At 53.0% G+C, this 23,788-nt stretch overlaps 1 protein-coding gene across 12 annotated transcripts in view; it reads left to right on the top strand.

The window, feature by feature from the left end:
- The window catches only part of PTPRS (protein tyrosine phosphatase receptor type S), a 138,120-nt gene that overhangs the window by 82,634 nt on the left and 31,698 nt on the right, over nt 1–23,788 (top strand). For 8 of the 12 annotated variants that reach the window (XM_059870191.1, XM_059870190.1, XM_059870187.1 and 5 more), the window contains 7 exons: nt 9,073–9,342; nt 11,866–12,447; nt 13,254–13,387; nt 13,536–13,680; nt 19,129–19,434; nt 20,873–21,066; nt 23,372–23,489. In XM_059870191.1, coding sequence (XP_059726174.1) covers nt 9,073–9,342; nt 11,866–12,447; nt 13,254–13,387; nt 13,536–13,680; nt 19,129–19,434; nt 20,873–21,066; nt 23,372–23,489 — 1,749 coding nt within the window. The remainder of the gene's footprint in view (nt 1–9,072; nt 9,343–11,865; nt 12,448–13,253; nt 13,388–13,535; nt 13,681–19,128; nt 19,435–20,872; nt 21,067–23,371; nt 23,490–23,788) is intronic. The other 4 variants (XM_059870197.1, XM_059870195.1, XM_059870198.1 and 1 more) reach the window with 1 other exon arrangement.

Below are 23,788 nucleotides of genomic sequence, written 5' to 3'. Positions count from 1 at the left end.
TTGTCCTGCTCCCTTCCTGGGATTTATCCACTGCTGCCTGGGCCAGGCCCCTCAAAACCCCGCCAGGCACAGCCAAGGCAGAGCCTCCGTCCTGAAGGAGCGTGGCAGGAGAAGTGCAGCTGTGCAGGCCCTGCGGCAGTGCTGGGGCACATCTGGCAGCTGCAGCTATTGCAAACAGCAACCAGCAATCTGGCCGGTGACATTGGAGCTGAAAATGCCTCTTTTCCCTCTTCTCATCTCCCTGTTCGTCCCCAGAAGCTCCTGTTGCCCCCCATGTGTGCGTCCCGAGCGGGTGAGGCACATGGAGAGCGAACGGGGGCTTGCAGTGTGTCCGTGGTACCGCTGGTGCTTGGTGCTTCCCCTGTGCAGAATGCCAGCCCCCTCCCTGGCTGTGACTCTCCCTCTCCTGCCAGTCCCCACCTCTCAATCAGCTACCAAAGGAGTGGCTTTCCTAGGGCACAGGTATTAAAGCTGTGTGATTTTTGAGAAATCCAGTGCAGTATTGACACAGTATCTGTCTCTCTCTTTCTCTCTCTCTCTCTTTCTCTCTGTCTGTCCTTCTCTTTTTTCTTAAAATGCTGAGATTTCAGTGCTCGGACCCTCAGTGCTGGTATTCTCCCCTCCCCTTCCAAGTCTCCTCCCTCCCCGTAGGCACCAGGGTACCACTCCCAAATGCTGCTCTCTTGAGAATCCCTGGGAAGAGACCAGCTGTGGCTCTTCTGACTTGGATGCCAACAATAGCCAAAAAACATCCCTCAGTCCCAAGGCTCTTTTTAAAGGGAAAAAAAAAAAGAAAAAAAAAAAAAGAAAAAAATGCTTGTTCTATTTAAAAACAAAAAAGGAATAGCATTTGAAATGAGGTTTTCCCATCCCACCTTCCTCCTGCCTAGGACTAAAAGGTGATAATCACTCCTAAGTACAGGATTTTCCTTCATGACTAGGAGTTTGAGTTTCAGGATTTAGGTGCAATTAAAAAGGGATTTATACGCCATTCTTTTTTATTTGTTTATTTTCTCTTTTATAAAGTATTTCTAACATGGCCAAACTGCACTGCTGCTGCTAAGAATCTCTTGTGATCTGAGAAGGCTTGAAGATTAAATTCTTCCTTAAGAGCCAATAAAAATAAAAGTAACGATAATGACATCAACAACGATAAACTAAAGCTGAATGGGGATGTAATCATGATGGGCTGGAATGCCACTGGGTGAGGACACAGACACTTGATACCTGGCTAGAAGAGGCTGTGTGGTTTGCTAAAGTTATGGTCTCTGAGCAGCCTGGTCTGGTGGAAGGTGTCCTGGGAGAGCAGGATGGGCTTTAAGGTCCTTCCAGCCCAAACCAAGGGCATGGTCTTGAAATTACAGGTGCAGGGTTTGCCTCAGGTGGTGCTGCAGCTCAGATCACACCGTGGTCCAAAATAACAGAGTGCTAGCAGGGGGTGCCCGAGGTCAGAGGCAGAAGCATCTTCCTGGAGACCACAAAAGCAGGTCAGAGGCAGGTGAGGTGGTCTCTGCCACCAGCCCAGGGCTGTGGCAGTTTAGGCTGAGCCACCTGCCCAGGGTTCACCTGTGGCTGGTGAAAAGATGGGGGCAGCTCTAGGGGCAAGCCAGCACCTCGGTGGGAGTCCTGGTTTTTATGGGAGCCATGCAGCTCCCCTGGCTTTCAGAAGTCTCCTTGGATGCTCCCCTGTATCCCCAGGGACACAAGTGCCATCAGACTTGTGGCCCATAGTGATTGCAGGAAAGGATGGATTCAAAATCCTGCCAAGAGCTGCCTGCCCATGGTGGCGTTTGAGAGGCTGCCCCTGGATCCCTGGCAGTGCCCAGGGTCAGGCTGGAATTGGGGCTGGGAGCAGCCTGGGACAGTGGAGGGTGTCCCTGCCATGGCAGGGCTGGCCCTGGGTGGGCTCTAAGGTCCCTTCCAGCCCAGAGCACTCTGTGGTGCTTTTCTCTGTAATCAGGGACCACGTGGGGGGCTCAGCCATTACCCCAGAGAGGGCACGTGTCCCCTCAGCCAGGACCTGTGTCCCCTCAGCCTGGACCTGTGTCCCTCAGCCAGGACCTGTGTCCCTCAGTCTGGACCTGTGTCCCCTCAGCCAGGACCTGTGTCCCCTCAGCCAGGACCTGTGTCCCTCAGCCAGGACCTGTGTCCCCTCAGCCAGGACCTGTGTCCCTCAGCCAGGACCTGTGTCCCTCAGCCAGGACCTGTGGCCAGAGCTGCTTTGCCCCCTGGAAATGGAGCCCTTTGCAGCTCTCCTCCTAATTTGGGAAGCTGCAGGCGGCCACCTCGCTTGCTCTGGTTTGATCCCAACACCCAGCTGCTGGCTGGGCTGGAGCCCTGTGTGAGGACCTGGTGTCCCTGTGCTCCTCCATGTCCCAGAGGAAGGAGGGCTGAGCTGTGGGGGCTGAGCCCCAGATCCCCAAATGCAAAGGATCCCCGAGCTGCTGCTGGCACAGGACGCCTCGTCGTGGTTGAATTTAGCAGAATTAAGAATTTCCCCCTTTTCACAGAGTGGGCCCCTGGCAGGAGGTACAAAAGGCAGCAGTTGGGATGCTGCAGGATAATTCTTCCTGCTCTCTGCTCAAGCTTCTTGTGGCTCTGCTCTTTTCCAGCCCAGGGAGCTGTAAATGGCTCAGCAGGCATTTAAAGCAGCCCAGTGCCTGCTCAGGCCCTGCCTTTGCTGCTTGTCACCATCAGCACGAGCTTTGTCACCCCGAGCCAGGTTCTGCAGCCCAGGCCCTGCTGAGAACATTCCCAAGGCTCTCTGGAAAACCTCAGCTCATTGAGAGACCAAAGATGAAACCAGGCCAGGGCAAAACATGTGAGAGCTGAACGAGTGGAAATCAATTAAAATAAAACCCACAGAAAGGGCAGGGATGGTGTGCCGAGCACCTCAGGAAATAAAGCTTCAAAATAGATTAAAATGTGACTAATTTAAGCAATAATTTAGCCTGTAGCCTGGTTTGAGTTTGGCTCATGAGTAATTTGGCCATCAGACCAGAGCTGCTGGTTGGTTCCAGGTGGAACCATTGCTGAGCTTTTCCCTTTCAGTCCCACTTAGAGGTTGAAGGAAATAATTCCACGTGCACTAGAGATTTAACAAATAGCCACAAGGTCAAAGCAGTCAGTGGTATTTTAAACTGTAGGAATTTTAATGCCTTTTTAGACTAGATTGATAAATTCTTTAATGGAGAAGGAGGGAGGCAGAGCCACCACTGGGTTGTACAGCTGCCTCTGCAGCGCCCAGCTTCCAGGTGCTACAATTGAGGGATGGAGAGTTCTGGGATGATTGTAAAGGGTTATTTTAGCATTTCTGTGGGTGGGGGAGCGCCCTGTCCGTGTTTGGGGTGTCCTCAGCTCTGAAATTCTAGTTCCAAACCAAACAAAGCAAACAAAAACTTCACTGTGTTTCTGCAGAAGGATTTCTCAAGGGTATCAGGAAATGGAAATGGATACAAAAAGCCACCCCCCAAAAAAAAAACCAATCAAAAAAAATTCCAAACTGTGTATATATATCTCTGTATATACATGACTATCTCTCTATAGAGGGCACTTTGCAGGAACACTGTGCTGTACTGATCTCGAAATCTCTGCCTGCCTGTGTCTCTTACACCTTTTGCATCGCTGTTCTCTTTGTTTTAGGGGAAAAAATTAGATTACACCTTGTCAAATTAAAATAACAAAAACTAAACCAGTCAAGTCTGTGTTTAAAATTACAGAGCTGCGTGAAAAACAATTGGATTCTGATTATTTTCTGTTCAATCCTGTAAAAAAACAACAGGAAAAAAAAAAGAGTTGCAAAAGACCAGAGATGTTCAGCCAGCCTGTCGCTCAGCTAATGTGGCTTTTTAAGTGCAAAGTAACAATTATTGGGAAGGTAATGGATTTCCTCCAGACCAAATCCAAGCCTTGGTCTCATTCTTTATTTATCTACCTATTTACGTATTTATTTTCTTTGCTGTGAAGGAAATGAGGAAGGAGATGGGCAGGAGGAGGGAAGCTTCTCGTCCTGTGGAGGGGCAGAGGTCGGAAATCCAAAGCCAAAAGGTCTCAGCCCAGGGGAACGAGCCTGGAATTGGGACAGGGAGAGGCAGAGGCGGCTGCACGGACACGCAGGGGCAGGGACAGACCACATTTGGGAGGGGAGGACAGGTGTAATCTAAGCTTCACTAATAATGTAGAGGCTGCACATTATTTTGGCACCCTTTCCCCTACCCCTCCTCATTTTGGAGCAAGACGGAATGACTCCTGTCTCCCCAAAATGGCCAATAATGTCCGCCTTCTCACCTCATTTGGAGCAGCAGCTTGCTGAGTGTCAAAATGTTTAATACCATTTGGTTTTGTTTGGTGCTTTCAACCAGTCACTTCACTTTCTTTTGTTTCCTTTTTCGATTGATTTCTTCTTTAAGGTATAAGATGCATTTCTCTTTGAGTTGGTTTAATGTGAATCGGGGTTTGAAGTGACAGGTTCTTGTCCAGGACATTCTCCTTTCCCCACCTCGCTCCTCCTCCAACATTGTTTCTCTCTGAGGGGATCTGGAAGGGGCTGTAAAAGAGCAGCTGGTGGGGTTCCTCAGCACAAGCTGGTTGGTCCTCAGGTTTCTCTCATTAGCAGCATCATGGGAACACATTTTAAGGATGGATTCTGGTGTTGCAAAAGTCAACCCTGGACCTCCCAGTGTCTCTTCCAATCAGGTCTGTAAATCTTGCAAAAGCACCTCTCACCTTGTGGACCCCGAGTGGTGGTGGGGAACCTGAGCCGTGCTGATTGGGACCAAAAAAGCCAAAAGTGCCACTCACAGAACACAAACTGGGCCAACCTCTGCCTCCGTGAGCAGCAACAAAACCAATTGGCTTCCCAAGGGTGTGAAAAGTTATGGATCTGTTCTGTTTCTAAAGAAGAGCACAATTTGGGGTGCACATTTGCAGTGTGAAATGCTTATCCAACAATTAAACAGACTCATAACTAACTGCACTTAAGAAATTTTCCTGTGCCTCCAAAATGGCTTCTCTGCATTGAAATAATGTAATTGCATCCCAAACATCCAGCTCCAGTCCTGGAATCTGGTTCTACCCGTAACAAGCTGTATCCTTGTTTGAAAAAAAGCTCCTGAGAGTTTTTGGCCATGGACAGTGTCTGTTTGTGTGTGCCTGCCTGTGTGTGTCTGTCGGGAGCTGTTGCACATGGAGCATGCACATCCGTGTACGCATGCGGGGTCTGGCAAGGCTGGCCTGGAAACCCAACACCCCTGGAACTCAGGGAAGGTCCTTCTTGCACCAGAAACTGGCAAAAGTATTATTAGGCACGTGTTTATAAAGCAGAGCCCTGACTGCCCCGTCCCAATGTTTCCTTTTCCAGAGAGAGCAGTTCTGTTCTTCCCGATCCTCTGAAAGTGCTGGATAGCAAAATGGAAGGGATCTCTTCACCTGATTTTTCCTTGTGAAATTCCCCTCCTCCAGCTGCTGTGGAGCTGGGACCCAGAGCTGAAATTGGTCTTGATTCCATCTCCAGCTTCCTTTTCACCACGGCTCTCCTCCTCCTGGGCCTTGACCTAAAGGCTGACCCAGAGATTCTCAGCTTGACAAATTCCCTGTCTACAGCCAAATGCAAATGTTACAGCAATTAAAATAAGCAGCAGCCTGATGGCTCTGGGTAGCCAGAGATGAACCCTGTGCCTTCTTGTGGTTGGCACAGCCCTGAGCCATTGCAGGGCTGGATCCAGGGGACTCTCTGAGGTCCCCAACATTTAACTGGAGCTCTTTTCCCATCCTAGATCAGTGTCTGGATGTTGGTATATCTGTGCACACAGGAGAGTCTAGTTTTTTTTAAACCAGGATGCACCAAGGAAGTGCTGCTGCCTGTTTTGGGCTCATATCAGCCCTAATCCAAATTCTCCCTCCTTGTGGAAGGGGTGGTGCTGAGGGCTGGCATCCAGAGGTGCTGGGTGCTTCCCTTGGAGGGTGGCAGCCCAAAGTAAGGATCCCTGAGACCCCAGGGCTGACCTGCACCCTGGCTGCTGTCAGGAGGAGGGCAGGGCTGCTCTGCAGCTTCTTGGGAACGTGCTCTGTGCAGCCCCTGAGCTTGTGTTTTGTGAGTGGATTTCTCCTTCCCTGCCCAAAACCACAGGCAGGAGCCGTGGGTTCCCTTCAGACTCCGATTCTCAGCACTCCGCCCTACATCAGATGATGCTTTTCAGTTATTAAATTCTGGTTTGTTCTTTCTTTTTCTTTTCTTTTTTTCCCCTTTCTTTTTCAGTTGGGTTTCATTTCTTTGCGATTAGCTTCGGTTTGGATTAATTGTCTTGTTCTGTTCCCATGACAACTCAGTGTTTGCATCCCACCTGCCGTTGTTTGTGCTGTTGATGCTGTTTGCTGACCGGATCCTGTCCGGACGTGTCTCCCCATTCCTCCTCACCTTTCCCACCTTGCCTCCCCTCTCCAGAAGGTCTCGTACCAGCCCCCCCTCAGAAGAGTCATCCCCACCCCAGATCTGTCTGCATGTTGACCCCACTTGTTTCTTTCCGAGTTCTCTCCATCTTGTCTCAGACTGTGACAGGTGTGGTTTCCACTGGCTCCATTTTCTGAAGTGTGGTACTTCTGGGAGCAGTGGGAAGCAGGATGGAGTGGGAGACAGGGATGCACCCTGGTGGCTAGGGCTGAGTGTTCTCCCTAGTGGCAGGAGGAGCAAGGAGCAGGTTTCCTGATCCTTTGAGCCAGAGCTGGTGCCTGAGGTGGAACAAACACCGTGGTACCCCCTACACCTGTCTGCAGGTAGAAAATCATCTTCTAGTGTCAGCAGCCAGGTGAGCTTGCAGCCCCTCCCTCCACATCCCCGTCCTTCCCCAGCTGAGGGCATGCCCCCTGTTCTCTCTGCAGATCCCTGCATGCAGGAATTCCCCTTTGCCCCCTCTGAGCTCCTAGTGCCACCAGTCTGGACCCAGTGCTGGTTCCTGGCCACTGGTTCTCCCAGAAAAGGGTCTGACAGCCCGATGGGGAGAGCAGGCCTTGCTGTGACAATGTCCCTTGCCACCTTGCAGGGGCTGCAGCTGGCTTTGTTTGCCAAAGCCCCACTGAACGGCAAACAGCCTCTCCTGGCAGTGCCCCTCCCCTTGGAAAAGAGCCACAAAGCTGCAAGATAAACACTGGCAAGCCCCAAGACAGTTCCAGGGGACATCTGAAGGCACTGGGAGGGACAGTGGCAGGCTCAGCCCTGCTGTCCTTCCTTTGCTTTGGCATGAGGCAAAGCCACCAAGCTGTGGAGAGGTTGTGCAGAGGTTACCTGGGAACAGACAGCAGGAGCAGAGAGTTCTCAGCCCCCCAGACCCTCCTGCCCCTCGCCCACCCTGCCTGTGGCAGTTCCTGCATGGCTGTCCCTGGAGCTGGAGGAATCCTGCACCCTGCTCCCCTCCGGCTGCTGCAGTTCCTGCATTTTCCCTGGGTCCTGTATCCTTTTGTCCTTCTTGTGGGAGGAGACCCTGCCCTCAGCCCCCTCCCTAGGCCCTCTGTGATCCACACACGTTCTCCTTTGTCCATTCCCCTGCTCCCTTCCCCAAGGAAGGGCACCCAGCATCCCTCCAGGCAGCCCAGGCAGCTCAGAAAATGGAGCCAAGGAAACCACAGCCTCCCCTTTGCGTCCATGTTCTTCCTGTGTAAGGTCTGGAAGCTGCATCCACCTCTCTGCTAAGGAGATGCACAGAACATGTCACTGTTTTCTCAACGTTAAAAGTTTCATTACCTTGTTTTTCTTATTAATTCTATTCTATTTATTATTCCGCCAGGGCTGAGATGTGACAATGTGAGCCACCACATTGAGTCACATCAGCTAGAAAAAGTATGCAGCATTAAAGTGGGTTTCCCCCTCCCCTCCCTCTCTCTCTCTCTTCTTTCTCCCTGCCCCTCTTGTTCTCCTTCTCCTGGTCTTCCTTCCTTTCTCTGTCGCTCACTTTCTATCCAGTATCCATGTGGGCATTTGCTACCGCCCAGAAATTATATTTCTCTGCATTTTCCTCTCTCTTTCTCTCTTTCTCTCTCTCTCTTTTTTACCTATTTTGCATGATGTTTGTGACTCTGAGAGCTGCATCTATCGATGGAACCGTGTCAGATCTTAAAGAGGCTTCGTTAGGGTTTCTATACCCGAAAACCACAAAAATTTCATTAGAGTTTCTCATCTTTTCCACACTCTCTCTCGCTCCAGGAGGGCTGTGTTCCCCTGGACGCTTCTCACACGCAGACACCACTAAATTCTGTCCCGCTCCGGGGACTCCCTCTCCTCCCTCGTTTATCCTTTTGCCTTTCACTTCTCAAGTGGAGCGTCTGGAATCTGGGGATGTGATACTTCTCTCTTTGTTGAATTCTCTGGGTCCAACAAGGCAAAACGTTGAGAAGTTTCCATCTCCATCCCAACCTTCTCCCGGCCCCCCACCCCATGTCTGCAGCAGCCCCGGGTGGGAGAGGGCCCCTCTCTGGAGGGGGCACCTGGACCACGCCGGCTGGTGGTGGAGGGGCTGTTCCTCGGGAGAAGGGGGCCCAGGACTCAGACCCCACGGGGAGAGAGAGGGAGGAGCAGGTTCCCGGGGTGTGGAGCGGGGAGCTGGGGGCCCCAGAGGCCACGGAGGAGAAGTTTGGGCTCTCGCCATGCCAGCTCTTGCCAGTAAAGATGAGAAATTGCTAATAAATTTTTGTGTATTTATCTGTGCTGTGATGGGTCTAATCTTGATCAATGGAACCCTGTTGCTATGAAATATCGCTTTTATGTCTATATTCTATATATTGTTTGTGAAGTACAAATTTATTTGGAGTTTATTTTTTTGGTTTTCTGTTTTTGATTTTTTAATTTCTTTGGTTTTTCGTTTTGTTTTTAATGAAGGAAGAAAATAAACTGTGACAAACCCCATCTATATTTAAATTATCTTTTACTCTTTTTTCTTTTTCTCCTTTCTTTTCTTTCCTTTCCTTTTTTCTCTTTTTTTTTTTTTTAATTTTTTTTTTTCCTCTTCGTTTTCCGTTCGTTCGTTTGTTTTGGTTTGCTTTTCCGTTTTGTTTTTTTGTTACCTCTGTGCGTCTCGTCCACAGTTCGCCGTGTGGCCCCTCGCTTCTCCATCCTCCCTGTCAGCCATGAAATCATGCCCGGGGGCAACGTCAACATCACCTGCGTGGCCGTGGGGTCGCCCATGCCCTACGTGAAGTGGATGCAGGGAGCGGAGGACCTGACGCCCGAGGATGACATGCCCGTGGGCAGGAACGTCCTGGAGCTCACGGACGTCAAGGACTCTGCCAACTACACCTGCGTGGCCATGTCCAGCCTGGGAGTCATAGAAGCCGTGGCCCAGATCACGGTGAAATGTAAGGGAGTGGGAGCAGGGTCCCGAGTGCACGTCTGGGAGCGGGCACGGCCGGAGCTGAGTGTCCGAGCATGAGTGCAGGGACGCCTGGGCACGTGTGCTGCTCATGCACGGGAGCCTCGTGGGGCCTGCAGCAGAGTGGGAATGTGCCATGGCTTGTGCCTGTGTCAGCGTGTGTCTGCATGGGCAGAGCCTGTGACTGCCTGACCTGCACAGGGGACACGGTCCTGCATGGCCAGGTGTCCTGCACAAAGGGGGGGTGTGTGCATGGACAGGGACAGTCCTGCATGGACAGGGACAGTCCTGCATGGCCAGGTGTCCTGCACAAAGTGGGGGGTGAGTGCATGGGCAGGGACAGTCCTGCATGTCCTGGTGCACAAATGGGGAATGTATGTGCATGGACAGGGACAGTTCTGCATGTCCTGGTGCACAAATGGGATGTGTGTGCATGGACAGGGACAGTCCTGCATGGACAGGGACAGTCCTGCATGGCCAGGTGTCCTGCACAGCTGGGATGTGTGTGCATGGACAGGGACAGTTCTGCATGTCCTGATGCACAAATGGGGGATGTGTGTGCATGGACAGGGACAGTCCTGCATGTCCTGATGCACAAATGGGGGATGTGTGTGCATGGACAGGGACAGTCCTGCATGTCCTGGTGCTCCTGCACAAATGGGATGTGTGTGCATGGCCGTGGCTGTATCAGGGGCACCTGGCTGCAGGGGTGTCAGTCCCTGTCCTTACCTGGGTGTACCCGTGGAGCTCTGTGAGCACGAGCAGCAGGACAGACCTGTGCACCATGAGTGCCCCTTGCTGGGATCTGTGCATGTCCTTGGGGATCCCCCACACAGGGAAACCCACAGTGGAGGGGAAGCTGGTGGCTGGAGACCTTCCCTGGCTTTAGGACACCTGAGCTGTTTGTTATGAAGAAAGCTGTGGCTCAAATCCCTGCATGCTGTGTCTGTCCTGACAAATGAGGCTGGCTGGGCGCTGTGTGAGGAGCCTTGGATGGCTTGGAGCCTGCATGCCATCCTGTTCCAAGGCCTGAGATTCAGCCAAGGCCCTGAGGATCTCTGGCATGTGCACCCTTGCAGTAGAGCTTAGTTCCAGCATCTTAGTGGCCGTGTTGCCTCAGCAAGATGGGGAATAAGCCCAGCTTCCAGCTAGTGATTCCCAAGAGGAGCATGGGTACCATCTTCAATCTATTCTGTCCTCAGCAGGGGAGTGTTAAACCCAAGCAGGACCCCCTGAGGTTGGGTGAGTGTAGAGCTCTGTGTGAGCTGGTGTCTGCTCCAAGTACTGGTGTTGCCCATGAGGGATCTGGGAGAGGTGGGGTGGGAAAAGATCCAGGGGTGGGGGAGAGGAGAAAGGGAGGGATAAGGAAAAACAGTCCTGTTGTATCAGTGATCTGTCTGAGGAAGGTCTGACAGGAGAAATGAGCAGGGGCTAGAGAATCTTGGCATGACACCCGTTCTGAGCTGCTGCACAGGCAGTGGGGCTCTCGTGCCAGCAGAAGGATGCCTGGGCCTGGACTCAGGTGCTCTTTATTTTCCTGAGTATTTCCTTCCTTCCCTTTTTTCCCTGTCTTACCCCCTCAATCTAAAAAGCTGCTGTGTAGGGCAGAGTGCTTCTGCTTCCAACTCGCTCATCCCCTCCCGTGGGGAATCTCAGCCTGCTGGTACCTTCTGTCTTTTGTAATTTTGTTTGGATCCTGTTCCCTCCACTGTTCCTGTGTGTGAGCTCTCCTGGGCAGAAGGTGAAAGGAGAAGTTTGAGCTTTACTCTGACCAGGTCTAGAGAAGTTAGGCTTCAAGACCAGGTTGGAAGGGGCTTGGAGCCACCTGGGCCAGTGGAAGGTGTCCCTGCCCATGGCAGGGGTTCCACTGAATGGGCTTTAAGGCCCCTTTCAATCCAAAACATTCTGGGATTCCATGATAAGGAGAAGTTGAAAAGGAGGGTTGAGAAGGGTCTGAAGTGTGCAGTGAAGACTGCACATGAAGCTTGAGAACAGGTGAAGTGAGAACACCCATCAGGTGCAGTTAAAGTGCTGAGCAACGTGCAGTCCCCCCCAGGCTCGGGGGGACTCCCTGGCTGAGGGAGAGGGGAGATGGGGATTAACACAGGTTGTGCCTTGGGGGGAAGCCCTCCCAGCGTTTCTGGAGGTTTGTTCTGGAGAGCAGAGCCTGCCCCGTGCCGTTCCTTGCCCGTGGAGGCTCAGCAGAGAGATGTGAGCACATGCTGGGAAGGAGCTGAGGAGCTGCTCTCCCTCCCTGCCCCAGGAGGGTGGATGTGCAGCTGAAGCCTGTGCTAATGATTCCAGATGTTTAGCTGAACACTTTGCCTTTGATGGAGCAGTTTAAGGAGGATAATAGAGTGGATAACTAGGTTCCTGATATTCCAGCAGCACTTTCCTGAGCTGCTGGGATGGGTGCTGTGCCTCCGGCTCCTGCAGCCCTAACCAGACCAATTAGGTGCCATTTCAGCATCAGTGGTTTTTTTAAATGCCTGTTCTTCCTGATTCTCAGCACTTCCCAAGGCTCCCGGGACGCCAGTCGTGACAGAGACAACAGCAACAAGTATCACCATCACCTGGGACTCTGGAAACCCAGACCCCGTGTCCTACTATGTCATTGAGTACAAGTCCAAGAGCCAGGATGGACCCTACCAGATCAAGGAGGACATCACCACCACGCGCTACAGCATCGGGGGGCTCAGCCCCAACTCCGAGTACGAGATCTGGGTCTCTGCAGTGAACAGCATCGGGCAGGGCCCCCCCAGTGAGTCGGTGGTCACCCGCACGGGGGAGCAGGCTCCTGCCAGCGCCCCCCGCAACGTGCAGGGCCGCATGCTGAGCAGCACCACCATGATCATCCAGTGGGAGGAACCGGTGGAGCCCAACGGGCAGATCCGCGGCTACCGCGTCTATTACACCATGGAGCCCGAGCAGCCCGTCAGCAACTGGCAGAAGCACAACGTGGATGACAGCCTGCTGACCACCGTGGGCAGCCTCCTGGAGGACGAGACCTACACCGTGAGAGTGCTGGCCTTCACCTCCGTGGGGGACGGGCCCCTGTCCGACCCCATCCAGGTTAAGACACAGCAAGGAGGTGAGCACCTGTGTGGCTGAGCTGGGCTGTGGGAAGGAGAGCTGCTGGTTGGATTTGGAGGTTCAGATGCGATGTTGGGGAGGAATTATTTACTTGTAGGGTGGGGAGGCCCTGGCACAGGGTGCCCAGAGAAGCTGTGGCGGCCCCTGGATCCCTGGAAGTGTCCAAGGCTAGGTTAAACAGAGCAACCTGGGATAGTGGAAGGTGTCCCTGCCCATGGAACTGGATGAGCTTTATGGTCTCTTCCAACCCAAACCATTCCATGATTCTCAATGTCTTTAACAGATGTAAAACTGCCCAGGGAGTGGTGACACTTTAACTCTCCCTAAGGTACCCAGGAACTGCTTTGTCAGAGATGAGTGGGGGATGAGCCTTATGTGTTGAGCTGCAAACAAAAGGTGTTTTATCACGGGCTGTCACCCAGCACATTTTTGGCTTGGGGTATGGGAGGAAACCTTGTGTCCTCAATGGGCTGCTCATGGGCTTCCTACTTCCAGAATCTTGTAATACTGGGATTGATGGGAAGGGTTGTATTCTGCACTGCTGAGAAAGAGGCATATGATCCACTGGGATTCTTCCAGCTCCAGCAGCTCTGCTCACACTGGAGTCCTGCAGTGGGATGTAACTCCACAGCTTTAGAGGCAGGACCTGCCCACGCTGCAGTGTGGCATTTTGCTGCTGACGTGCTCTTCCCACACAGGCTTTGAAGAAAACAGGGCAAGAGCCTCCTAATTAGCCAAGTTAATGTGGTTTCTTCTGTTTCTCACCTTGCCTCCCGTGCCCCGCCGGCTCCCTCTCCGTGCCAGTTCCCGGGCAGCCGATGAACTTCCGAGCAGAAGCCAAGACCGAGACGAGCATTGTGCTGTCGTGGAGCCCCCCACGCCAAGAGATCATAGTGAAGTACGAGCTCCTCTACAAGGAAGGAGACCACAGCAAGGAGGTGAGCCCAGAGCGCAGCAGGGCCGGGGCCGAGGAGCTCCCAGGCCCCGCCGTGGAGCGAGGGGAGCAGGGCAGTGTCTCTGGGCAAGCCTCACCTCTGCTGCCTGTTGTTTGGGTTTATTTTTCTCTTCCCCCCTCGCCCACCCCAGGTGCTGAAGAACTTCGAGCCCACGACCTCGTTCACGGTGGAAGGCCTGAAGCCCAACACTGAGTATGTCTTCCGGCTGGCCGCCCGCTCGGCCCTGGGGCTGGGGGCCTTCACCCCGGAGGTCCGAGAGCGCACCTTGCAGTCTAGTAGGTGTCTCTCCTTTCCCACCCTTCTCTGAGGGGACCACGGTCAGGGAGCCAGAGATGGTGGGCTCAGGGCGACGGAGCTGGGGGCTCCGTTTCGCTCCAGGGAGGGGGGACGCCTGTGGGCCCTGCTCCCCTCTGCCCTCACCGCTGCAGCTAGCTGAGACTGAGCCAGGAGCAGAGCTGGGTTTGGGGCGTGGGGGCCGGGCAGCGCCGTCCTCTCGGGGCGGCAGCAGCGAGGGCTCGTGGTGGCCACGCTGGCCGTGGTGCTGAGCATGCTCAGGGGGTGGCAGGGATGGCAGCCACAGCCCCTCCACGCAGGCCCAGCGCTGCCAGGAAGGGGAGACGGCGGGGGAGCGGGAGGGAGAGGAGCAGGGAAGGTGATTGTTCACAGGCCCAGCCTTCCCCAGCCTTCGGGGAAGCAGTCCCCGTGCTCTGGTCCATGAGCACCTCCACAGCCGAGGGGAGGAAGGCCTGGAGCTCTGGGAATGGCCCCGCTTGGGCTCCAGCAGAGCAGGAGAGAGGAGCCCTGTGGAGGCTGGGAGGGGGTTGCTGATGACACCAGGATGGAGTGTATGCAACTCAAAACGTGCTGGTTTTAGTTTAATGGATTGTCTCCCTTCGCTGTTGCCCTGGGGACAATAACCCTGGATGGCAATATTTCAACCTGGGCTTTTCACAGATCTTTGCTTTTAAATGAGGTGTTTTTTCACTGCATGAGTGGCTGTGGCAGCTGTTCTTTGTGTTTTCTGTCTCCTCTCATCTCTACTAAATCACTCCGCTGCAGTTTGGAGTAGCCGGGAGCAGAACTAACTCAGAAGTGGCTCTGGTCACCAGTGTGAGGAGGGAGAGCCCTGCTCCCATCCCTCAGAGTCCCTAACAAGGGGGAGCAGCAGGCTCTCGGCTGGGCTTTTTAATTGTCACATCCTGCTGTCTCTCCCTTTCCCTGTCTCCTTCTCTTTCTGTCCCCTGAGGAGTGGGAAGAAAGGGGAGTCTGTTTCTGCATAGACAGAATTCCTTACTGGGGCTTTCTCAGGCCTCCTCTCCATTCAAAGACTTTTTGGTTTTTCTTTCCTTCAAATGTTTTTCCCCTTTTTTCTTTCTTTTCTTTTTCTCCATACTCTCTCTACGTTTCATAGGAAAATCCTTTCCTGACTCTGCTGCACATCTGCTGGTTCTGATCCCAGTGTGGTACTGTCAGTGGGAGCATCTCTGTGGGGTGGGGGAAATTAACTGAAAGGACCTGAAAAATAAGTGTTAAACTTACCCTCTGCTTCTGTTTTCCAAGGGGTTTCTCTCCTTGAGACCTGTGGGGATGGGAGGCAAAGATGGTCTGGGATTTGTGCTTTCTGGTTCAATAAAACAAGCTGGAAGAGGGGTGTGGGAGCTGGTGGCAGTAGGCCTTAGTGAAAATTTGTCCCTTAAGGGTGAGGAAAAGGGGATCTGGGGAAAGGGAAGGCTCCGGGGCTTTTTCTAACTTGGCATCTGCCCAGAACACGGACGGGTTTCTCTCTCTGTAGCTCAGCTTTCATAGGGAGAGTCTCATTAATTTAATGCTCTTAAGAACATCAGCTGGGAGCTGTCAGTGTCCTGTAACACGGTGAAACATTTTTTCCTGGCTGGCTGTTGGAGGAACGAGTCAATTCTCCCTGGTCCGGGTGACATCCTTCGGCTCACAGACCTTCTGGCTCGGGACAGGCTTTTGTGTCTTCCCTCCTCAGCTCCTTTTCCGTTCAGCTCCTCCTTGGCCTGCTCCATGCCTCTTCTTTCTTCTCTCTCTGCTCTCTGCTTGCCTGCCTGCATGCCCAGCACCCCACCAGCCAGCTCCCTGCTGTCCCTGTCCCTGGCTGGGCCATGTCACACCACGATGGCATCTTGTCTCTGGAGTGACAGAGCCTCTCCCTGCTCCCCCCGCTGTCCTGCTGTCCCCTCCCAGCACCCACCCGCATGTGGCAGCCCCTCCCTGCACCTCCCTGCCAGGGTGGCTCCTCCTGAGCATCATAACCCAAGTAAAATCCATTAAACTAAAGGTAAAGTATCTTTTTCTTCTTGAAGTAGCTGGGTTTTAACTCTTCAAGTACCAGAGACATAGCTTGTAAAACGGACAGACTCTCATGGCTGGGAGAAGCTGGTTTGCCCTTTCTAGTTGGCCATGACCTTCCCAGGCTCCCTGGCAACTCTCCCACTGGGAAATTCCAGAGGGCAAAGCGTGCTCGGCAGGCAGGGGTGGCAGGGTGGGTGCTGTCAGGCTGCACGTGCAGGTGTAGAGGAACAGTGGGGCTTTCTCACCCTCTGTTCCTGCCCAAGGAAGGGTTTCCCCCCACGTAGCTCCGCTCTCCTCCTGTCCCCCTCCTCACAGTACATGAAGTGAATGAAATACCCAAAGTCTGTGGTACCTAAAGGGTTAAAAAACATGATATTGTGCAAGGTCAGTAAGGGTCATTCTTGTGGCTTGGACAGTCAACTTTAAAGCATGTAAAAGGTGCAGCTCAGGTGAGTACTGGCTGGTCTCAAGCAGATTCACAAATACAGTCCACCCTGTGGCTGCAGGCTCACCGCTGGTGGCTCTGCAGACACTCACGGATGTCCTGGAGCCCTGGGAGGGTGGGGAGGGGTCCCAAAGGCTGGTGGAACCGGCCAGCAGGCCAAGGCAGAGCTCTCCTGCCTGGGGGCTCCTGCCTGTGCCTGGCTGAGCCCAGGAGGGGCTGGTTGCAGAGCTGAGCTCGCAGCCCCGGCGGGGTTGGCGGCACTGGGCTCCTGGCGCTGTCCCCAGCGTCCCCAGGGTCACACAGGTTGGGCTGGATTGTGAAGGGAACGGGGCTGTGAGCTCCCAGAGGCGTGTCCAGCGTGGCCAGCCAGCACCCCTGGCCCTTCTCCTCCGCTGCTGCAGCCCAGGGCTGACGGGGAGGGGGCCAGGCAGCACCTGGGCCTTCTCCCCCATCAGCCATCCCCAGCGCTGCCTTTTTGACCAGAGAAAGTGCAAAACCATCCCAAAAGGAGGCCTCACCCCAGGGCCTCTCAGTAGGTCCCTGTGCTGGAGCGTAGAGGGTGAGTGAGCGAGCGTGGCAGCGCAGACAGTGGCCCCAGTGCCAGCTGGAGCTGAGCTCTGCTTCTGGGGCTTTCAGAATGAGGTGCAGGATGAAGGGTAGGTCAGGTCAGACCCTCTCTGCAGTGGGTTTCTCACCTCTGGTGGCTTTGGCTGGAAATAAGCAGGAAGGGTGGATTTTAATATGCCCAGCCTCTGATGAGGACAAAAAAAGAAGGGAACGGCCCCATGGCATCAATGGGAGAGGGCTGAGTCTGTCCCTCCGTGCCTTGAAACCATCCTTGAGCTGGTTCTGGGGCATGGGATGAGCAGTGCACCTCTGTCCTGGAGAGGTGCAGCAATCACAGCAGATGGAGAGAGCCAGAGGGAAGGAGATCTGTCACTGGCAACGTGCTGTCCTGCTCTTTGTGCTGACAGTTTAGCAAAAGAGAACAGATTGGGGTCCAGAATTGCCATTTCTGCAGTAGTAGCTGGGGTTCTGCTGGTGGGGGAGGACCTGGGGGGATCATCATGAGCAGAGTGGCATTTTAAAAGCCAGTCATATGCAGAAACCCACCAGGAGCTTGGTCTGGCCTTGTAGCTCAGTTCCTCTTGTTCTCTTGTAAGAAAGTCTTGTAAGTTAGCAGTTGAAGCGTGGAAGGTAGGTAAACAGACTGGGAATGTTCTGGAAGGAGTCACTTTTTATATCAGTATTATTTTATTATTATGATTTCCTTTCTGGTGTTTGTTTTTTCTTTTTGTTTCAAATTACTGGCTTGATTTATGTTTTACTTTCCAGTTTATTCTTTTTGGTTTGGTTCATTTGACATCTTCTGTGTTGTTTTGCGTGGCCAGCCATGGCCAGGGTTTGTCAGCCTCCTCCCTGGGAGTGCTGGGAAGAAGGGGCCAGGTTAAAGACAGCAATAGTGCATAAAAATAGAAGGAAAGCACCCAAAGTGTCCTACTGGGCAGGGTGCTCAGACAGCAGTGGAGGGATTAGCTCTGCCCTTTTTGAAAAGCCACTTCCCTCTGTCTCCTGGAGGCTCCTGGAAAGTGTGTGGCTCTCACTCCAGTGCCAGCTGGGCTAAGTGTGACTGGATTTAGCAGAGTCCTCGAGGCAAACTGGGCCCAAACATCTGGGTTTGACTCAAGGATGGGAGTAAGAGGTTTGAAGACAATCATTCCTCACTAAAAGAGCTTTTTGTTGATTAAAAAGCATCAGAGGAATGAGAAGCAGTGACCAGCACTGATCTGCTGCTGCTTGCAGGTGATACTTGGGGGGCTTGGAGTTCACCCCAGTTTCCTGCCCTGTCTGCAGAGACTTAAAAGCTCTTTATTGCAGTTGGGTGATATTGGATTTATTGATTTGCCCTGAGAATGGATCACACTGCTTCCCTGTGCTGATCAGTTGTCCTTGGTGACAGGCAGAAGTGGGGGCCAGTTCCTGGAAGTGTTCAGGGCCAGGAAGGAGCCTCCTGGATGGTGGCAGCTGTTCCTGCCCAGGGCAGGGGATGGAACGAGAGGAGCTTTAAGGGAGAGCTGTGGGTTCCACCTTCCCAACCTCCTGGTCACCCTCCTGCTGCCACCCTGAGAAGGTGCCTGGGTAGGGCCACAGTTCCCAAGATTTTCTCCCAGGATGTCCAGAAACACCCTGGTGTAGTTCAGGCAGAGAGTGCAGTGGGAACTAGACCGGCTGCTGCTCTGGAAAATCCCCTGGATACCCAAATACCTCACCAAACCCACTGCCTCCCTCCTTCTGCAAGTGCTTTCTCAAAACCCTCCTCTCTAAACACCATGGCTTGGCAGTGTCCTGGGCATTCCCACTGTGGGATTTGGCCTCCTCCAGTCTGGGGACAACTAATCACTTCCATCTGGAGGTACAGACTCTTAAATTTAAGCCTCCTGGCAAAAGATTTGCTTTTCTTACTTAATTTTCACAGATCTCTTCAAAGAAATTCGAGATCCCAGAGACTGAGGTTGGAAAGTTCTTTCCCAGCCAGAGCAGGATTTGCCAGGCTGCTGTAAAACAGGGAGCCAAAGGAAAGGGCTTTTATAGGGTGCAGCTGGGTGTTTAGCTGGTGCCAGCTTAGTGGAAGCAGCAGGACCCCTCTTGGCTGGCCCGCTCGCTGGTTTAGTCCTTTGCTTTACACCATTTCAGTTTTGATGCCCCATTTAATTTCTGTTGGCTTTTTTTTTTTAAAAAAACCTCTTCATTTCGAGAAAAAAAAAAAAAAGACAACAACAAAAAGCTCTCTTCTCTTTTAATTTTATCTTCCTAAACCAAACTTCCGTACGTTTTATTTTAGATTTTTTTGTTATCATTTTCCTTTTTTTTTTTCTTTTATCTTTCCCATCTTTTGTTTTTTTTCCCCCCTTCCCCTCTCCCTTCTTTCCCTCTCCCTGCTCCTGAATTTTCCCCCTCGTAGAACCGTCTGCCCCCCCTCAAGATGTAAAATGTGTCAGCACCCGCTCCACCGCCATTCTGGTAAGTTGGCGGCCGCCGCCGGCCGAGAGCCAGAACGGCGTCCTGGCCGGCTACAGCGTCCACTATCGAGCGCTGGACTCGGAGGACACGGAGCTAAAGGAGGTGAATGATATCCCCCCAACCACCAGTCAGATCCTGCTGGAGTCCCTGGAGAAGTGGACCGAGTACCGCGTCACCGTGGTGGCTCACACGGAGGTGGGGCCGGGCCCGGAGAGCTCGCCGGTCATCGTGCGCACGGATGAAGATGGTGAGTGAGACACTTTGGCTTCTCCTGGGGGCTCCTGTCCCTGCAGGGGGGTGTTCCCATCAGCAATCCCACAGTCAGGCCCTTCCCGTGGCTCTTGAGTGTGCCAGGCCAGAGCTGGAGTGGGATCCGAGATCGGAGTTGTGCGGCATCCTCTGGTGCCATCACCCGGCATCCTCTGGTGCCATCTGGGGTCTGTAGGGTCCCCTCCCGTGGATTTATGGGGTCTGTAGGGTCCCCTCCCCTGGATTTATGGGGTCTGTAGGGTCCCCTCCCATGGACTTATGGGGTCTGTAGGGTCCCCTCCCCTGGATTCATGGGGTCTGTAGGGTCCCTTCCCATGGACTTATGGGGTCTGTAGGGTCCCCTCCCATGGACTTATGGGGTCTGTAGGGTCCCCTCCCCTGGATTTATGGGGTCTGTAGGGTCCCCTCCCCTGGATTTATAGGGTCTGTAGGGTCCCCTCCCATGGACTTATGGGTCCTAATGTCTCTGAGTCTTGACTGCACCACTCCCCCTGAAAAGATGCTCTCACTGAGCCAGGAGCAGCCAAGGCACTAAAAACCTTTGCTCTGAGGAAACCTTTGCTGCCAGAACTTGAATCATTGTATATCCTGAGTTGTAAGGGACCCACGAGGATCAGCCAAGTCTAGCTCCTGGTCCTGCATGGGACAGCCCCAAGAATCCCACCCTGTGCCTGAGAGCACATGTTTTAAAATATTAGAGTTCTTCCCACACATTCCTTGTTACTACCTCCTCCTTAAGTCAGAGCTTTTGTCAGTCATAAAAAGGAGGAATCTGTTAAAGTTTCACAAATCTTGAGTGACAACAATTCAGTGGCCCCACTCAGACTTGAATTTTCCTGGTATTTCTGCAGTAAAATAAAACCAGTGAAAAGCATGAATGGGTGCATGAAGGGAGAGGAGCCCCCTCAAATTGAGGGTAGGACCTCAAGGCATATTGGGAGAGTTTAGGGAGCTGGAGATGAACAATGATAGCCTGTTATTAAAAACAACCTGCAGGTGTTGTTTTCCTAACAGCTGTTTTCTTGATATTCTCATAAGATAGTTTGTAAATGGGCATGTTGTTAATTAGCCATGTATTGATTAGATGACCAACCAGGCCTCCCTGTATCAGAACAATGTCTAAAAGGAGCACTCAGAGGTAAAGACGTGTGCTTTATGCCCCTCAGCCCTCTGATGGCTCTGTGTCATTTCTCACTGAACAGTGACAGCATCCCTGTGTCCAGGCCGTGCAGGTCAGGTGCCACAGACCTTCCCAGTGCCCCAGCCCTGGGAGGCCAGTGCCAGGTGATGGGACACTCAGGTGCTCAGCTCTCCTCCCAGAGCTCAGATCCCGCATGGGCACAGCCCAGAGGAGCAGGGGCGGGCTCCCAGCAGACCCCCAATGACCGGAGCCCCGGCTTGCCTCCCTCCCGCAGTGCCCAGCGCCCCTCCGCGGAAGGTGGAGGTAGAGGTGCTCAACTCCTCGGCCATCCAGGTGTTCTGGCGCTCGCCGGTGCCCAGCCGGCAGCACGGCCAGATCCGCGGCTACCAGGTGCACTACGTGCGCATGGAGAACGGCGAGGCCAGGGGGCTGCCCCACATCAAGGACATCATGCTGGCCGACGCCCAGGTAAGGGCTCACCTGGGCCGGCCCCGGGAGGCTGGGCGAGGGGGGACCTGGCTGCCCTGGGCAGGGTGACTCTGCAGAAGGGCCATGGGCACGTGTGACAAGGCGTGGCTGTGCCTCTGCCACACCTCTGTCTCTCGCTGATGCTCCCAGGCAGCGTTGCTGTGGAAGAGTATGAACTGCTGTCCCAGCACTGAGACAGAGAAATACCCATCCATCCCCTCATCCCTGCTGTGTCTGGGAAGTCTTTTAACTCAGGCCAAGGCCGCAGTGGAATCTACTAATTTCTCCCACTCTACTTCTTCCCTCATGCTTGCCTGGTAACTTCTGACCTTGTGTGGCTGCTTGCTCAGGGACTCCTTCCTCATGCTGTGTCTCTGTCTTTCCCTCCTTTCCCCTCTTGTATTCTCACATGCCAAACCTCTCTTGTTCTCTGCCCAGTGGGAAACAGATGACACTGCTGAATACGTAAGTAAAAACATAAAAATCCTCCCGTGCTGGTTCTGCCTCTTCCCTTCTCCCACTTCCTGTTGTGGTGTGATATTTTCCTTTTCCTTTTTTTTTTTTTTTTTTTTTTTTTTTTTGGCAGTGTAAGTGTGCCTGTTGTAGAGCCTGTTTTTGGTGTTCCCATGCATTGTCCCCTCCCTGTCAGTGCTCTGTGCCCCTCTGTGATCATGTTGTTTGTCAGCACGCAGCAATCCCACAGGGTTTTCCCTTTGGCTCTGAAGGAGAGATGGGGCTGCTGCTGTTCCACGGGGAAGCAGATGGCATATTGAATTTGGGACTGCTCTGAACAGATGAGAGTCCTAAAATAGTTTGGATTGGAAGGGACCTTAAAGGCCATCTTGTTCCACTCCCAGCCAGGAGCAGGGGCACCTTCCACCAGACCAGGGAGCTCAGATGGGCTGCTTTGTAACACCTCTGTGTCCAGAAAAGATAGCCTGGGAAGCACTGGGAGCACAGAATCCATGAGTCCTGAGCTGCCACGGCATGAACAAATGCTTTGTGCTCTCAAAGGGCCAAGATTCTTAGAAACTCATTGATGCAAAGCACTGAATCATTATTGGTGCTTTTACTATTGAAGTACCTCAAAATCAGCTTGGCTGTTTGGCATTTGCTATTTCTGCTAAAATGATAAATGTTTTCCAAAATCCTACAGCTACCAAGAAGTAGGAGAAAGCATTTTCTTCTTGGAATGGCAGGGTTCTGAGATAACACACAACTAAACTGGTGGTGTTTGTGTCTCCTGGGATTGCCAAGTGCCCTGCACAAGTGGGGGGCCTCCCTTTGAGGGGTGGAGAATGAGTCTCAGGGAGGCAAAGCCCCTTTCCTAAAATCTTAGCAAAGCTCAGTGGCAGGTGTGGGAGCAGAACAGTTTTCTTGAGTTCCAGAAGCCAGACCTGTCCCTGCAGCTGACGGCCCCAAAGTCACTGATCAAAATCCCACTGTTCCAAAGTTCTGCTGTTCTGCTTCCAGCTCACCATCAGGGGAAATAGTTATTTTCAGGACTAACAAATTCTTCCCAAGTGCTGCCCTGAGATTTAATACTGAATGCACACAGGGGTGAGGAGAGGGGAAAGCCATAAAACATGCACAACATTCCCATCTCCCTCCTTTCTGGGGCCTTGGGGAAAACCCTGCTGCATGTGCTGTCATCCTGTTTGATTTAGCACGGGTGTTCCTTTTCCAACACAGCCCTTTGAAAGGCTGCATCCCCCCTGGGGAAGGGCTGTTCTTGAGGCCAGTGTTCCAACAAAAGCTCCTGGGAGCCAGGTGTGGGGAGGCTGATAGAGGATGGGAAGGAGGGGGTGGGATTTAGCAGGGAGCTTTAGCGTGAGCAGAATGTGTCGTCTTGCACTTTGCATTCAAGCAATCCCTTTAATATTATGAAAGCATTAAAAATATCTCTTGAGGAGAGAAGAGAGGGGTAATGGTGAAAAAAATGTAATCTCCCTGAAACCTCTGAGCCTCCTCTGAGGCCGCACAGTGGAGAGGAAAGCTTTGAAGGGAGCGACAGCATTTGGATGCTGAAGTGGTTTGTGTGAAGACAGGGGATGTGAGAGGCAGATCTGGAGGAGGATGCCTTGCACAGGGCCCTGCAGAGCCAGGCTGTGTTTGCAGAGCTGAGAGTGCCTCGCCAGGGGAACGGGGCTGTCCCCCTCTGCCACTCCCCCAGAGTGTCTCGTGCCCTTGGATTTGGTGTTCCTGCATGCTGGAAAAGGGCTGAGACTCCTGCAGGGGGGAGAGAGCTGCTCTCAGGTGTGGGCCTGAATATTGACCCGATTTCCCTTTGGCATCTGGCAAACAGGAAATGATCATTGCTGGGCTCCAGCCCGAGACTGCCTATTCCATCACCGTGGCCGCCTACACCATGAAGGGAGATGGTGCCCGCAGCAAACCCAAAGTTGTCACCACCAAGGGTGCAGGTGAGAGCCTTCTCCTCAGCCAGTGGGATTCTCCCCTTCCCTGAAGCCAAGGGGCTTCTCCAGACTCACCTTCTTTCGTCCCACTCCCTTCTCAAAGGACAGACTTGCAGCAAGAGCCAGACTGCCCCAAAGGCAAAATTCGATTTAGGGAGGTAGAAATCCCTTTGCTCCTCACATGCAGCCCTCACCAGATGCCACCATTTTCTGTCCAGTGCTTCAGAAAGCCCAGGCACACCCAGAAACAAAACAGAGGATGAATTGGTCCCTTGTAATCTCTTGGGCTGTAAATTCCAGTGCAT

This window comes from Haemorhous mexicanus, chromosome 29 (genome assembly GCF_027477595.1).
Source record: "Haemorhous mexicanus isolate bHaeMex1 chromosome 29, bHaeMex1.pri, whole genome shotgun sequence".
Taxonomy (NCBI): domain Eukaryota; kingdom Metazoa; phylum Chordata; class Aves; order Passeriformes; family Fringillidae; genus Haemorhous; species Haemorhous mexicanus.
Note: the sequence above shows the minus strand (reverse complement) of the source record. Positions and strands in the feature narration are given on the sequence as shown.